Source organism: Cotesia glomerata, linkage group LG2 (assembly GCF_020080835.1).
Source record: "Cotesia glomerata isolate CgM1 linkage group LG2, MPM_Cglom_v2.3, whole genome shotgun sequence".
NCBI classification, from domain to species: domain Eukaryota; kingdom Metazoa; phylum Arthropoda; class Insecta; order Hymenoptera; family Braconidae; genus Cotesia; species Cotesia glomerata.
Window position 1 is genome coordinate 16531835 of NC_058159.1, and position 17307 is coordinate 16549141.

The window sequence follows — 17307 nt, forward strand, 5'->3', positions numbered from 1 at the left end:
GACCACGTGGCTGACACGTAATGAATTAATTATAGTGAGCAATTTGATAATAAAATTAAATTCAGTTATATTCAAACGTGGGCTAATTTGTTTGTTAAAATTAAAGAAAGGCCTTTCGGGAAAATCTCACGGCGGCTGATTGCCTAATCGCGTCCTGTGACTCGCGTTAATTTGTTACGTAAGTACTTGAGCCAAAATTGGTACTGCGGTATTTTTGTGATTATTATTTCCCACGTGACATATTATTGTTATATTTATAATTTGTACAGCGTGATTCACGATTGATATTGTTAATTATTAATCATTACAATCGTTATTTGGAGCGTGATTAACAATTAATATTACTAAATATTAATTGATGTTGCAATTATTGTTTGGATTTAATTTACAAATAATATAGATAAATATTGTTTGGTTACTTTTACAACTATCATTTTGCGATTGATGACATCAGGCGTTGAGTATTATGAGTATCATTTTAGTTTAATTCATAAGTATTATTGATCATCAAAGCGATTATTATTTTGCATTATTTATGATTACTATTGCTAAATGTTAATTGCCATCGCAGGTATTATTGCCAAGCACAAGTCATTTTTAATATTATTAAATCTTGATCATTGTTAAGATTATTAATTTATTGCGATTATTATTATTTCCGAGCGCAATATTATTATATTTTAAGTTGAATAGAAAGTTATTTGTTAATCAAGAATTCCACAAAGGATTTTTGTAATTTGAAATAGAATTAAGTTGGCCCACGGAGGATCTCAGTGATTTAAACCTCTTAGGCCTTAATCTGAATAAATTTATAACTAAGAATTTATTTTGAACTATTTCATTTTCCTTTAAGTATTTTCTTAGATTAATTCCTTTATGCTAACTATTTGACTTTCCTATATTCTCTTCCTGCAATTCATCTTCTTATCTTACCTAGTTATCATAAAATAGTCTTTTATAATTAATTTTTTATTATTTCCGATTCTGAGGTCCATTCTAATCGTAACCTTGATTTCCTCGTGGCTTATTTTTCACTCATACTGATTTAAATCGTTAATTGACCGTCCGGCGTGGCCCCTGGAATTATTATTATTTTTGGTAATTTTTCACAAAAATTACCTGGCGTCCAAATGTGCACTAACCCAGCCTGAGGGGTTTCCGGGTTAATTTATTATATATATTTAAAAGGGCGAGCGTAAAATACCCTACCCAGCCGATATCTCCGCCATCGGTCGAATTTAGTTAAATTCTGGGGAAAAGTATTGTTACACAATGGACGCCCCGTAAGAAAGGGATACCAGTTGATCCGTGCCCCGGTTTATTCAAATCAAATAATTTGGGTCGTGTATATACAGTCAATCCAAGGCAAACTAAGTGCTTTTATCTGCGACTATTGTGAGTTAATGTCACTGGACCATTGTCATTTCAAGATATACGGAAGGTAGATGGACAACAGTATCCTACGTATAAAGATGCATGCCTTGCTCTAGGCTTGCTAGAAGAAGACAACCATTGGGACAGTATGCTTGCTGAAGCAGCATTAAACTGCACAGGAAAACAAATTCGTCTACTATTTGCTATATAGTATTGACTACATGTTTCCCGGCCCGAGCACAAATTTGTGGGATAATCACAAAGATTCAATGACTGATGATATATTGTATCGACATCGTACAAGGTGCAACGATCTAGCAATATCATTCAGTGATGCAATGTACAATGAAGCATTGATAGCTATCGAGGATCTTTGCATTGCTATTGCGAATTTACCAATCAGTCATTTCGGTATGAGCTCACCGAATCGAAGTGCATCTGATTTACTCAACACAGATATGAATCGTGAACTACAGTACGATACTATAGAAATGGCAAGCATTGTTAGTCGCAATGTTCCACTACTAAATAATGAACAAAAAATTATCTACGACCGCATCATGCTGGCAGTTTCGGCAGGACAAGGAGGATTCTTTTTTTTAGATGCACCAGGTGGAACTGGCAAAACATTCCTTATTTCGCTACTTCTTGCCGAAATACGATCAAAAAATGGCATCGCATTGGCCGTTGCATCTTCTGGCATTGCAGCTACTTTATTAGATGGAGGCAGAACAGCTCATTCAGCATTTAAGCTGCCGTTGAACATTCAAAATAATCAAGATGCAGTGTGCAACATAAAAAAAAGGCCATTCGGCAGCCGAAATGGAAGTAGATTTCACATAAAGCAAATTTCAATTATAAATATTAATAATTTATTTATTTATTATTTATATATAATAATAACATAATTCATTTATTCATTAATTGGAGTAATAGAATAATATTATTATGAAACATTAAATTTCATAATACTTACTATTAACCCCGAGGTTTTACTGGTCGGGGCAGGCAAAAAAAAAAAAAAGTAAAAAATAATAAATAAAAAAAAAATAAGTTATTTTAGAATTTACTAACAAACGCTCTGATTAAGATCGGTAACATGCACAGAACTTGTCACAAATATTTAAATTCTATTTTATAACAGAATTAATTTTTTTTTAGTTTATTAAAAATTAGTTTTTAATTATTAGACGGCTAAGAAAGATTGACATTAAATTATTAGATGCTTGAAGAGTACATAGATTATTTTATAAACATCGCTTTACTAGCTGTCAAAATATAAACGGAAGCAAATAAAATCTAAGAAAACTTTTAAATTTTATTTTCTAAAATTTTTATGTAAATTATTTGTGCAGTATTGTTATTAAATAGTTCATTAACAATAATCTAGTTAGAAATTATTTTTATCATTTATTTGACATTTTTTGGTAAGTTTATGCGCTGACATGTTACCTACAGACAAAGTTGTGACTGTTATATACAGTTGAAATTCGCTGTATAGGCCGGTCGTACCACGAAAGTACGAAAATATGAAATCTACTAAAAAGCGAGGTTCTGTGCTGCCGCCAAGAAAATATGCTTAACTATCATTCGTAAAAAACTTGCCATATAATTTTCTCTGCCTGGAATAAAGTGCGTCCAGGAAGAGCGTACTTTCGGCTAAGAGAGCAAAAAAAATAAATTCTATTCCATACTGTTGAAAATGAAAAATAATCAAATTTAACCTTAATGAAATAAAATTTGATAATAAACCAAATTACTAATAAACACGACAATAATAAAAACTCTTGGATTGTATTAGTCATTTTGCCATGGTATAGGCCTACTGGGGACCCGCCATGTAAAAGAAAGGGAACGCGTCGTTTTACACAGTACCTCAAAGGTGATGCGGAAATCTGTGTCATGACAGATTGACAGACGCACGAATATAATAAAAGGTTACTTATAAACACAATATAAATTGTATAAAAACTATAAAAAATAGATTTTTTATGAGACATATTGGACAAAATAATTGAAAAACGACTGCAAAAGTAAAATTTCATTAAAAACCTACAGACGAATAGGTTATTTTAAGTTTAGGTAAATAAAATGACATGAAAATTGAAGCTTGTTTAATGGGCTTTAAAATGAAATTCACAAAAATTCGATAAGTTATTTCATTTAAAAGTTATGCGCGAAAGAATCTGCCAAAAAATGAATTTTTAGGATTTTGAAAATTTTGAAATTCTGTAATTTCTGAACTACTTGACCGATTAAGCTCATCTTTGAACTTGGCCTTGGTAATCGTCTAAAAATGAAGTATGTTGAGTTTGAAACGGATCCATTATGAATTAGAGACGCTATCGTCCGGATAAGCCGCGTTATATTGTGTATATATATATATATATATATATATATATATATATATATATATATATATATATATATATATATATATATATATATAAATACATACATATATAAACTTTTGAACTAATGGCATTTTCTGAACCAGCTTGACGAATTGAGTCAGGAAATAGCAAAATTTTTCAAAAGTTGCGTCATGAGGACAAATGCAATAGTTAGATTTCTATGAAATCTACTAAAAATTTCATTAAAAACCTACAGACGAATAGGTTATTTTAAGTTTAGGTAAATAAAATGACATGAAAATTGAAGCTTGTTTAATGGGCTTTCAAATGAAATTTACAAAAATTCGATAAGTTATTTCATTCAAAAGTTATGCGCGAAAGAATCTGCCAAAAAATGAATTTTTAGGATTTTGAAAATTTTGAAACTCTGTAATTTCTGAACTACTTGACCGATTAAGCTCATCTTTGAACTTGGCCTTGGTAATCGTCTAAAAATGAAGTATGTTGAGTTTGAAACGGATCCATTATGAATTAGAGACGCTATCGTCCGGATAAGCCGCGTTATATTGTATATATATATATCTATATATATATATATATATATATATATATATATATATGCTATATATATATATATATATATATATATATATATAAATACATACATATATAAACTTTTGAACTAATGGCATTTTCTGAACCAGCTTGACGAACTGAGTCAGGAAATAGCAAAATTTTTCAAAAGTTGCGTCATGAGGACAAATGCAATAGTTAGATTTCTATGAAATCTACTAAAAACAATCGTCTATGGCCACAGTGATGAAACAATGTAAAATTATTATTTGGGATGAATGCACTATGGCACACAAACATTCGCTTGAGGCATTGGATAGGACATTAAAGGATATAAAAAAACAACGATAAACTATTTGGCGGCACTTTGTTACTCCTTTCAGGTGATTTCAGACAAACACTTCCTGTTATTCCACATTCAACGTGGGCTGATGAAATTAACGCTCGCTTAAAATCATCACGACTATGGCGTAATGTTGAAAATGTACAACTTACGGTGAACATGCGCGTTCAAATGCTTCAAGATCCATCCGCCGAAACATTCTCTAAACAACTGTTAGATATTGGCGATGGGAAAGTTGCTGTACATGAAAATACTGGATGCATAAAATTACAGACGAACTTCTGCACAATCATCGACTCGCAAAATACTCTTATCGATCACATATTTCCCGACGTACACACAATATGAAAATCATAAGTGGCTGGCAGAAAGAGCGATCTTGGCAGCTAAAAATGTGGACGTCAATGGGTTAAATTTAAAAATACAACAGCTGTTGCCTGGGGACTTGGTGTCATACAAATCTATCGATGCAGTTTGCGATACAAACCAGATTGTGAATTATCCAATTGAGTTTTTAAATTCATTGGATTTGCCAGGCATGCCACCACATCATTTACAATTAAAGGTTGGATCTCCGATTATTCTGCTTCGTATCTTGAACCCACCACAGCTATGTAATGGCACACGATTAGTCATTAAAAAATTAATGAAAAACGTTATTGAAGCCATCATCTTGAATGGCAAGTTTCAAGGCGAGAATGTGTTGCTGCCACGAATCCCTATGATTCCCACAGATGTGCCAATTGAATTCAAACGCACTCAATTCCCAATTAGATTGGCATTCGCTATGACGATCAATAAGTCACAAGGACAAACATTGTCTGTATGTGGCTTAGATTTGGAAACACCGTGCTTTTCTCACGGACAACTATATGTAGCATGTTCTCGCGTGGGAAAACCATCCAGTTTGTTTGTGTTGGCTAAAGACGGACTAACCAAGAATATTGTACACTCTATTGCGCTAAGAGATTAATTTTTTTTTTTTTCAACTGCCATAATTGATAGTAAAAATATGAATAATTATTTTTGATGTTTAAATAGCTATCAAGGATTGTAATTTAAAATATATTCGTTACTTTAATAAAGATTAATTTATTAACCTAAATAAAACATACTTTTATTGTTTATAACGCTTTCGATTATTAATATATCCCCGCACACTTACATAAGATAGTTCTTTTCATTGAATTAAAAAAATGTTTTCTTGAAATAACATACATGGCAAAACAACGTTTGCCGGGTCAGCTAGTAATAATATATAATTAGATGCAGCATTTTTTAATGATTACACCGGCACACAAAAAAAAAAAGTTGTCTGTACACCGGGTGCCACCTATCTACGGGCATGTTTATCGACCCGTTGAACACGAATTTCAAGTCAGTTTAGGCCGTCCAGCCTTCAATTTCGAGTAAATTGCAAAAAAATCCCAAAAAATAGCGAAAATTCGATGTTTTGGCAAAAAAAAAAAATTTGATACCTAAGGCAAGCATAATTTTCATATACTTTGGTCTGTTAAACACTAATTTTAATTGTACTTTAATCATAAACCGTTTTAAATCTAAAAAAAATTGTAAAAAATCATCAAAAATTGCAAAAATCGAAGAAAATTGGGATTTTGGTATAAAAAATTTTGTGGACCCGGATTGATGAATAATTTTATGCAATTTAATCTGCTTGATCTTATTCTGCAATAAATTTGGCCCATAGTCCCCTGAAACATTAATAAAATTGCAAAAAATCGATTAAATAGCAGAAAATTGCTGCTGAAAAAATGGAAAAAAATTTTTTAAACACAATTAAATAAATTTATTGTATTTTTTTTTTAAAAATACAAGATTAATATCTGAAAATGCAAAAAAATTGTAAAATCTATCAAAATAACGTATGAACAGAATAAGAAGAATGATTTTCCCAACTTTTAAACTGTATTCCGGTGGTATCGAACTCTTTTATTTTCAAATGATCTAAGAAGTGAATTTTTCTTTCGTTCGTTATTTTCTTCTGGTATATCTCTTTTGAGTGTCCAGCAATAGTCTGCCATCACGTTGATATTCCAATTTCCCTGATACCTAGTCTCCATTTCACTTGTCTCCCTGACCAGACGCCGATACTGGGTTTCCGAATCCCTGCATCGTAAAGTACTCATCACATGTTCCTGTCATGACGGCACATACGCTGTTAACCCAGGAACTCTGCTAGATGGTTCTGTTGCCCACCGTCACCCCGAGAAGGTGCCCTGATTGCAAGTACAAGTGATCATGCAATGAAATGAAGTCTGCACATCGAAGAAGTTGAAATCCCAACACGATGGCAAATTTTTACTAAATAAAGGAAAAGGTGGAAGATGAGGTGTCCACGTCGTAGATCATTTAAGAATGAAACAGTACAATACCCTCAAAAGACCGTTAAAAATCTAATTTGTGTACATTCTTGGATCTTAATCTTATATTTTTTTAATAAAAAATACAAGAAATTTATTTAATTGTGTTTAAAAGATTTTTTTCCATTTTTTTAGCAGCAATTTTCTGCTATTTAATTGATTTTTTGCAATTTTATGAATGTTTGAGTGGACTATGGGCCAAATTTATTGCTAAATAAGATCAAGCAGATTAAATTACATGAAATTTTTCATCAATCCAGGTCCACAAAATTTTTTATACCAAGATAATCCCAATTTTCTTCGATTTTTGCAATTTTTGATGATTTTTTACAATTTTTTTAGATTTAAAACGGTTTATGATTGAAGTACGATCGAAATGAGTGTTTAACAGACCAAAATATATAAAAATTATGCTTGCCTTAGATCTCAAAATTTTTTTTTGCCAAAACATCGAATTTTCGCTATTTTTTGGGGTTTTTTGCAATTTACTCGAAATTGAAGGCTGTACGGCCTAAACTGACTTGAAATTCGTGTTTAGCGTGTCGAAAAACATGCCTGTAGATAGATGGCGCCTGGTGTACAGACAACTTTTTTTTTTGTGTGCCGGTGTTATTTAACTTAACATCATCCGAAGTTTAAAAAAAAAAAATTTTTTTTCCCAAATTCAAAAATTTATATCTTTGAATAAAAAAAAACACCCTCTTGAAAATTTTAGGATATTTTAGAATTAGTAAGAGGTACTCTGTAAAAAAAAATGAGCCAAAAATTTCATAGCAGGCTTTGATTTTCACGATTTTTTGAATTTCAAAATTTTCCCACTTTTTGATTTTTCGAAAATTTTACCCAAACAAATTTTTTTTTATAGTCCTAAGTATCCCCTATAAAATTAACTCTGGCCCATGTCTGTAACTACAATAGTTTTCAGGATATTACAAAAATAAATTTGAAAAATCTCCAAATGGTGAAATCTTGAATTTTGCATAACTTTTCGAAAAAAATTTTTAAAATTTTTTCTTTTGGCACAACTTTGTTATATGATAAAAGCAAACTTGTGACCAACCCTCGTGGCTTTTGAAATACCGTAAATTTTCGGTATTAATGCGTTTACCATAAATTTACCGTTATAATTCTAAAAAAAAAGACCATTCGGCAGCCGAAATGGAAGTAGATTTCATCATGAATAGAAAAAAATATAACGAAGATTGTATACAGAACTAGGGCTTTTAACTTATATTCAATCGACAAAAATATATATCGACGGACAAATACTAAAACCAGTGCAATAGCAAATTTCATAATTGGCATAGGGGAATGGGGCATAATTTTGAGACTACACATATGACATGGTACTCACATTAAAGCTTATTTAAAGAGCTTTCGGATGCAATTTACAGAATTGCAATAAATTATCCCATTCAAAAGTTATTCGAGTTCGAAAGTGAAGAAATATGAATTTTTATGATTTTCAAAATTTTGAAATCCTGGTATTTCTAAATTACTTGACCAATTAAGCTCATCTTCGAACTTAACTTTGGTATTTATCTGTAGAATAAGTATGTTGAGTTTGGTAGAGATCCGTTGTAAATTGGCGACGCTATCGTCCTGACAAGCCGCGTTATATCCCATATATATATAAATATATATATATATATATATATATATATATACTAGCTGATACCCACCCGCTTCGCTGGGCATACAATAAAATTTTATGTTGTAACCTAGATGAAAAATATAAACAAAATGATTAATTTCAAAAAGATAATTAATATAAATTTTGAATTAGAGAAAAGTGATTGTTTATGATAACCGGTGTTAGCGAGTATTAAATATATGAGAAAAGTATTTTATTATTAATAATCAATCAATCAATGGGTCAGTTAGTCAGTAAATCTGTCATTAGACAGATTTCCGCATCACCCATGACGTACTGTGTAGTGAGATGCGTTCCCATTATAATAATGTTATCCTAAACATTTAGTCTAGACCGGATAGGTCAAATGGTAGAGTAGCCGACATGTCACCGGAAGGTTCTGGGTTCGAATCCCTGTCCGAGCTATCTGAATTTTTTCTCGCATATTCTGTAAACTCTTATTAAGAAGGTCCTTCCTATTTCTTTCTCAATCTCTTCCTCCTCAATTATTCTGTTACGTGAATGTTGGAACGATTCACGTAATAATTATCCGTAACTCCTATTCTTTTCCGCTTCATAGTATTATTTAATTTTAAAAATGTCAATAATTTTTTAATTTTAAAAAATGTTAATAATAAAATACTTTTCTCATATATTTAATACTCGCTAACACCGGTCATCACAAACAATCACTTTTCTCTAATTCAAAATTTATATTCATTATCTTTTGAAATTAACCATTTTGTTTATATTTTTCATCTAGGTTACACCATAAAAATTTATTGTATTCCTATCGAAGCGGGCGGGTATCAGCTAGTTATTAATAAATTCATAACAAATTAAGTGGTATTAAAAATATATTTATTATTACTCATTTTATTAGAAATTATCTTAAATCGACCGTTTTTATAATAATTTAACGATATCGTTGTAAAATTTTAGAGAAGACGCATCAGACACAATTTACCATTTTAATTTTAATCATTAAAATCAGTATAATCATTTAACAATATCAACTTGATAATATTTATGTTTAATTTATCTGTGTTATGATATAATCGAGTTCATCCTTCATGATTATTCCAATACATATAAGTTATTTCAGTTATTAATGATTTAGCTATTCTTTCTTAAAAACGTATGATTATGAATTCCTACTGTCCCAACAGTCAATCGATAAAATTTAAAATCAATCATTTTGACAGTTATTATAGCAACGGTAACCATGATAACGGTAACCATGGTAACGGCAACCATGGTAACGGTAACCATGGCAACGGTAACCACGGCAACGGTAACCATAGCAACGGTAACCATGGCAACGATAACCATGACAATGGTAACCATGGCAAAGGTTGATTAGCGTGGGTGGTTGTAGGGGGGTTGAGTTCGATAATTTACGGGTGCCACTGATGGTTTCTTAGATTAGAGGGTCAAAATGATATTTCGCTCCCAAAAAAAGAGAGATATAGGAAGGGGAAAGATTATAGGGCACGGGAGGGAGGAGAAGAATGAGAGGGAGGGGAGGGAGGGCATATGTGATGGTAGACGAAAAATTCATTTTGGCTAGGAATTGCGTAAAATCCGTTCTTAGTGAGCGTCTACATCACGAATGGAGTAACTATGCTAAATTTCAAGTCAATCGGGCGAATAGTTTCGGAGATCTCGTGATGAGTGAGTGGTATTTCGCTTATATATATATAGATATATATATATATATATATATAGATATATATATATATATATATATATATAAATACATACATATATAAACTTTTGAACCATATGCATTTTCTGAATTCGCTTGACGAGCTGAGTCGAAATATAGCAAAATTTTTCAAAAGTTCCGTCATGAGGACCAATGCAATAGTTAGATTTCTATGAAATCTACTAATAATACGGTATTTCTGTGGTTATTTTGGCCAGTTTATTTACTATAGTTATACAGCATTTCTACCGTACTTTTGCTGCAAAGTTCAAAAATAATACGATAAAATTACCGTAAAACTCTAGAACTTTTACCGTAAAAAATCTATGTGTCAACTATAATTTTACAATAATAAAATGGTATTTCTACGGTAAAAATACCAAAGATATACTGCAATTTTACCGCGTTTATACTGATATAATTAAAGATATAATGCTTTCTACCGTAAGATCGACGGTTGTGTTTATTACTCGGTGAGTCTTATTAGGTGACTGAGTAAATACATAGTTACGGATAGTGTCTCTGATAGCTCAACTGGTCGAGCCTTCGGCGCGTAACTAAGTGATCCGGATTCGAATCCCGGTCTGGACTAAAAAAAATGATAATAATAATAATAATAGAGAAATTAATTTATCAACCTCTTAAAAATTATTAGTGATAATTTATAATACTATAAAAAAAAATTTTAAGCTATTGAAAAATAGTAGTAAGGCAGCATATTTTTGGTATTTTGCCGGAAATAGAAAGTAGGGATCTTCTTTTCCGGTTTTTTACTGCAATAGTGCCACAGATATACAGTAAATATGCGGTACATTTACGGTTTAAATGCTGTTAATATACTGTAATTTTTCTATTATATTGCCGTAAATATTCTAAATTTATTTCGTAACTTGTAACGGAGTGTTACGGTCCCTATATTATCAATACGAGGTTCCTGGCCCGCGCCAGTTAGTTTATCGACGGATCCTAGGGCGCTGTGCTCCGCAATACTCGCGCCTCTAGCTATAAGTAGTAAGTAAGTCCCCGAGGGGGAAGCGCTGGCGCTGAGAGAGAGAGTGGGGAAGGCAGAGTGAAGAAAAAACTACAACGACAATATCCCGAAGATTCATTGTGACCGAACAGTCTCACTGGACACCACGTAAATTTATCAAACAGCATAGCACAGGTAATTATTTCTATTTTGCTCGTTTTAAAGTGGAACGAAGCGATAAAACTCAATTAATTTATTGCTTGCTAGGCCCAATGTCAGCTTGCGTAAATTAATTCTAAATTGTGATAATTTCTAATGCCGATTTGCGGTTACAGGCTTTATAAAATATCCGGAGGACGAGTGACGGTGATCAAAGTTTCGCCGCCAAGCAGAGTAACCTACCGAGGAGAAATTTGCACCACCACGGACAAAAAGGAGTTGCAACTCTTCGAGGGAGTGCACAGAGTATTATTAAGGAAACTCCAGGTACAAATATCATGTCTGATTTTATTCCTCGAGTCTGCGGCGTCAGCCAGGCAACATGTCGGCTGAAGGTCACCGCCATTTCGTGTTCGGTCATAATCGCTAGTTATAAGAATTGAAATTAAATTTACTTAAAATTAGAAAAATTATAAATCAATTAATTAATAATACTAGGACTTATTTCGGGTTATTGATTAATTTGTTAAGGAAAATAAATTTGTCTTTGTCATTACTTATTTTATACATAGGCCTGTCTGGGTTAGTAATACCAGGAATTTAATTCGGGTGATTAATTCCAGATTCTTATGTCATGTGTAAAATTTAATTATTGAGAATCGTTGGACAATAATTTGGCTTAAGCCAGCAGAGTAGAATTGAGTAAACCGCTAAATTAAAATTATTTAAGACAAAAATTTATTTTACACTAAAATTATTTTAATAAATTATTTGGCGCATTATTTAATATTTGTCATAATTTAAATAAATCTAAAGTCAGGAAATAATCATTAAAATCAATAGAATTTGTTAATCTAAATTATTTACAAGGGGAGGATACGACCTTGGGGAAACCGATTTTGATAATCTTTGACGTAGTGGTAGTACACTATGTGGGTATACTACCTCTGAAATACTAAAGTGCAATACTCAAAAATGGCTGAGAAAAACGCACTCAGAGTTTACCCAGCACTATAATATATTAATAGGTAAATAATTGATACATTAAATTATTCTTTAATAAAAAATTTTTCAATTTTAAACTTCATTTCTATAAATTATCTGCGGTGGTACAAACAAATAATAAGTCGAAAATTAAATGGAAAATTATACATTTTTTTAATTAATTAAAGCAATATTTTATAATTACGTATTATGAGATATTATTACATGATCCTGAGTGATACTTATGATAAAAACATTCAAAACAAAAAGTTTTTCTACACCAAGAACAACAAATAAATGCTGCTTTTTTACAATGACACGGTATTTTTAAACGGTCTAATGAGAAACACCCATCATTGACATTAGTAAAAAAATTTCTTGTGTCACAAAGCCCGCTGGCGAACCAGGCATATTCCATCATGTCTCGAAATATTGGCGCTGACAATTGGTGATGAATAATCGAATGAATTTTTATGCAATCCTCTCGGGAATGAATTTCATAATTCTTGTCTAGAAGTTCAGAGGTACTTTGCAATCGTTTGATAAAATTTTTCACTTGTCTATAGAAATAGACATCACATGGTTGAACTAACGGAGTACATTTTGGAGGTATAACTTTAAATGTGCATGTAGGCATTTTTTTATCATCCTGAAATATTTCATCATATAATTCTGGCTTCACTTGTCCTGTCCACGAGTCAATAATTAAAAGAAATTTATTTTTTTGAACATATGGCATTAAACATTTCTCTAGAAAATTTTTATAGAGAGTAGTTGTCAGTTTTCCTGATTTTGATGATGTGACAATAACATTTTTGTATTTTTTTAAATATTCTTCTACGTTTTTCTTTATTCTTGGCCCAAAATCACCTGTAGGCTCTTGCAAACAAATAAAAACATGTGGTAGTAATTTTCCAGATAATGTTATGCTATATTGTGCAGTATATGAGTGTGACACCTTGGTCATGTCTTGTACTTTTGCAAACACTGTTTTGCTTCCTTTTTCCGTCAGTGTCCTATTAAACATTGATTGGTATTGACATCCTGAAAATATGAATTTTAAAAAATCTCATGATTAACTTCGATTAAATTTAATAATGGACTAAAAAATAATTATTTTACCGTTAGAAAATTTATATACCTGTTTGATCTGTATTAATAACGAAGTCACTATCGAAGTTAGATATCAATTGTTTTGTTTGAATGCGAAACATTTCTGCAGAGGCGATAATTTCTGGCATGGTGTGAACTTCTTTGTCTGTTACAAATTTTGTAATTTTGCGTTGACGAATGTTGTGTCTTTGTTTAAATTTTTTTACCCATGGGTCGGACGCTGTAAATTGAAGATTAGGAAACTGGCTGGCTGGAGCTAAAGCCCATTGCTGCAAATTTCGTGTAGTCACTTGTTGATAATTTTGTCTTGCCTCAACGAAGCGGTCATACGTCCAAGAATCAATCACATGTTATTTATCAAATTTAGTTCGACCATGTTCAACATCTTTTTCCCATACTTTCAAATGATCCATTCTCTTCAAATGACTACATCCATTTTTTTGTAATGTCTCTAGTTTCCATGAAGGGTGAGCTTTTGCTATGTTTAAAACTTTAATTTTATATTCCAGAGGAATATAATCCATCATTTTTTGTTTTTTTTTTCATCTGGAACATAGTCATCAACTGAATTATCTTCTACTGCTTCAAAATTTCCGTCTGGGCATTCTTCTTGAGCATGAATCAATTCTTGATCGCTTACGAACTTCTTTTTATTTAAAATATCTAACGTATTATCATATAATTCTCTACCAATCAACATAGCATCTTCAGATAGAGTGTCAGAAGATGTTTTTGCAATTAAATCACTTTCAAGAAGTAAACCTTCATAATACACTACTCCATCTTTTAGCCGTTGCTTCGATAAATCACTATGTAAGGATGTATCAGGAGTGTTTTCATCTCCATGAGAAGAACTGGCTTCGCTTGATGACATTTTATAAATTATAAAACAATTTTTAAAGTAAATTTCACTGCACAAATACGTCTGTTCGTGTCGAAATTCAGAAACTAACTGCTATAGTCAAGCTTCTGAAAAAGTGGTGGGACTAACATAGGTTCAAGGACAACAACATGACTATTCTTCCGGTGGGCCAACAGAGCTCGAATCGATGTACAGTTTACAATAACTCGAGGACAAGAATTATTGTACCCTCATACCATATTCGACCCTTCTTATTGTCTGGCGCAGGTATATATTTTTCAGTTAAACTTATAATAAATATGAGAGTTATAAGAATTATTCATGAATTAAAAATATCTCATGATATACACCGTAGATAATTTATAGAAATGAAGTTGAAAATAAAAAAATATTTTATTAAAGAATAATTTAATGTATCAATTATTTACCTATTAATATATTATAGTGCTGAGTAAACTTTGAGTGCATTTTTCTCAGCCATTTTTGAGTATTGCACTTTAGTATTTCAGAGGTAGTATACCCACATGGTGTACTATCACTGCGTCAAAGATTATCCAAATCCGCTTCCCCAAGGTCGTATCCTCCCCTTGTTAGTAAAAAAAAAAGGGTAGAAAATAAAAATTATAAAAATTCGTCAGAAAAAAAATTACACTAAAAACTTGCAGCGACAGAGACGCAAGACCCTGCGAGAGCGTCAGCCATCTTGTCCCGCGCGAGAACGCTGAGTAGAGGACACTCAAGGTCGAAACAAAAGTCTTAGTTTGTTTAAAATAAAATAAACTCAAGTAAAATAAGTTTTAAGAGACATAAAATAAAATATAATAGAATAATCTTTTGTCATAATTTCACATTTACAATGAAAATAAAATTCAGTAAAATTTACCGCAGATAAAGGGATTAAATAAAATAGCTCAGAATTAAATAAAATAATTTGGATTAAATACAAATAATTTAGGAAGAATTTAAGTTTGCTCAACTATCGGAATTTATTCAATTTTTACTAAAATAAAGATTAAAATTTATTTAGTAATTCTCGGACATAATAAATGGATTTAATCCTCGATAATTCGGAATTGTACTTTGGATAATTATTGTTGTAGTAATTGAAGATACGGCAGTAATTTAGATAATAGGAATTTGTAAATTATAATTAGGAAAATGATCATTAGGAAATTTAGAAATATTAATTAGAAAAATAATATTTTGGAAAATTATTTATAAATTGGAATCAAGCGGTATTATTATTGGAATTTAAGGAATATAGTGTGGTTGTGTGTGAGTAAAGAGACTATCTCGTTTTCATGGTATACTCCTCTGGCTTCGGGGTAGTTCTCTTAGAGTAGCGTGAAGTTTGTGGGACAGCATGCACTGTGTGGACAGCGTGTGTAGTCACGTCAGGGTCCAGCTCAGTGGCGTGAGGGTCCGTGAGACCGCGTGAACTAAGTTAGAGTAGCGTTAGGGTCCAGGGGACGGCGCAAAGTAGATAGAGTAACGTGAGAGTCCAGTAGGCATTGGGTACTACAGCCACGTGAGGGTCTAGCTGGACAGCGCGAAATATACCGTATGAGAGTGGGTTGTGAGTCGGAATTTGTTTCATGAAATTTTATATATTGTTATTTTGGCCATTATTTCAATTGTAAAAGGAATTGGATAAATAAATAATTTTGTTAAACGAATTTTGGTGTCTAAGTTTTGGTTCCTTTCAGCAATCTCTCACGACCCTGACGTATTTCTCCATGTTCTGGTCCAGTTTCTGGATACTGAGCCCAAAAATCCAGTGGCGCCCTTAAGAGAAAATAGGGGCGACCAAGGGAAACATAACATTCCGCTTCAAACTTTTTCGTAATAATTTGACAAAAAAACTGGCTAAAATAACTGAAGTATTACGGTAAAAATACAACATTCATATCGTATAAATACCGAATCTTTACGGCATTTCCAAAACTGTTAGGGAAATTTCATCTAAATCGAAAGGGGTCGATTCCAACTATTGGTCGATTTGACATTAAATGACCCATATATTTATATATAAATTAGTTATATATGATTATTAGGGCCGAGAATTTAGTTTTTTTAAAAGAGAGAGACAGAAGATAGGCGTAGCCAAGCTTTCTGATTGGTCGTAATAAATAAATCGTTTTTTGTTTTTCACAATCAAGTGAAGACCGCAGCTTAGAAAAAAAATAAAAATTCGATTGCTAATCCAATATAAAAATATGTCAAAAAAAATTAGAAAAACGGTAGACCCTGAAAACCATCCGTGCAACTTCCCGCTAATTTCATACCTAGGTGCTTAAAATGGCACTAATGATGTTTTTGAGCTCTCCGAGCTCAAACATACAATTTATGTGTTTTGAGCTCTCTGAGCTTAAAGGGATAGCTTTTCTATGCTTTTGAGCTCTTCAAGCTCAAAAGTCTGATAGAAGTTTGATAAAACACAATTTTTCAAATTTTCAAACTGCAGTAACTTTCGAATAAATGAATTAATTTTTACGCGGTTGGCAGTATTCGACACAATTTTTTTAGCCCCGGGAAGAATCTGTAAGTTTAGATTGATCAAACCAGGAATTTCGGTGTAATTCTGAAAAAACACTTTTCTTGGTTTTCTTTCGTCAACGATAACTCACGAACGAATGAACCGATTTTGACCGGACCGGTGGCGATCGACGTGGTTTTTTGATGTTAAGAGCTGATTAGTTTTAAGAATCGATCGGTAAATCTGTTTGAAAGTTATCCAATAAAATGTCGGAGTTATGTTGAAAAAATCCTTGTTTCCAAATATTTCGTCGAGGATATCTCTCGAACCAATCAACCAATTTTTATGTTCTTGGCGGCGATCGACGCGGTTTTTAA

The 17307-nt window shown here is 32.0% G+C and overlaps 2 protein-coding genes across 2 annotated transcripts; one reads left to right on the plus strand and one right to left on the minus strand.

The window, feature by feature from the left end:
* The first annotated feature begins 1595 nt into the window (after window positions 1–1595).
* Window positions 1596–5617, plus strand: LOC123258991 (ATP-dependent DNA helicase PIF1-like). Its single transcript, XM_044719248.1, has 3 exons — window positions 1596–2163; window positions 4685–4977; window positions 5075–5617. The coding sequence occupies exons 1-3, from the start codon at window positions 1596–1598 to the stop codon at window positions 5615–5617; spliced, it is 1404 nt and encodes a 467-aa protein (XP_044575183.1).
* Window positions 5618–12496: 6879 nt separating this feature from the next.
* LOC123258992 lies at window positions 12497–13931 on the minus strand. Its single transcript, XM_044719249.1, has 3 exons — window positions 13621–13931; window positions 12884–13523; window positions 12497–12506 (listed from the first exon to the last, which is right to left on the minus strand). Exons 1-3 carry the CDS (start codon window positions 13718–13720, stop codon window positions 12497–12499), a joined length of 750 nt encoding a protein of 249 aa, XP_044575184.1. The 5' UTR covers window positions 13721–13931.
* Window positions 13932–17307: the final 3376 nt, after the last annotated feature.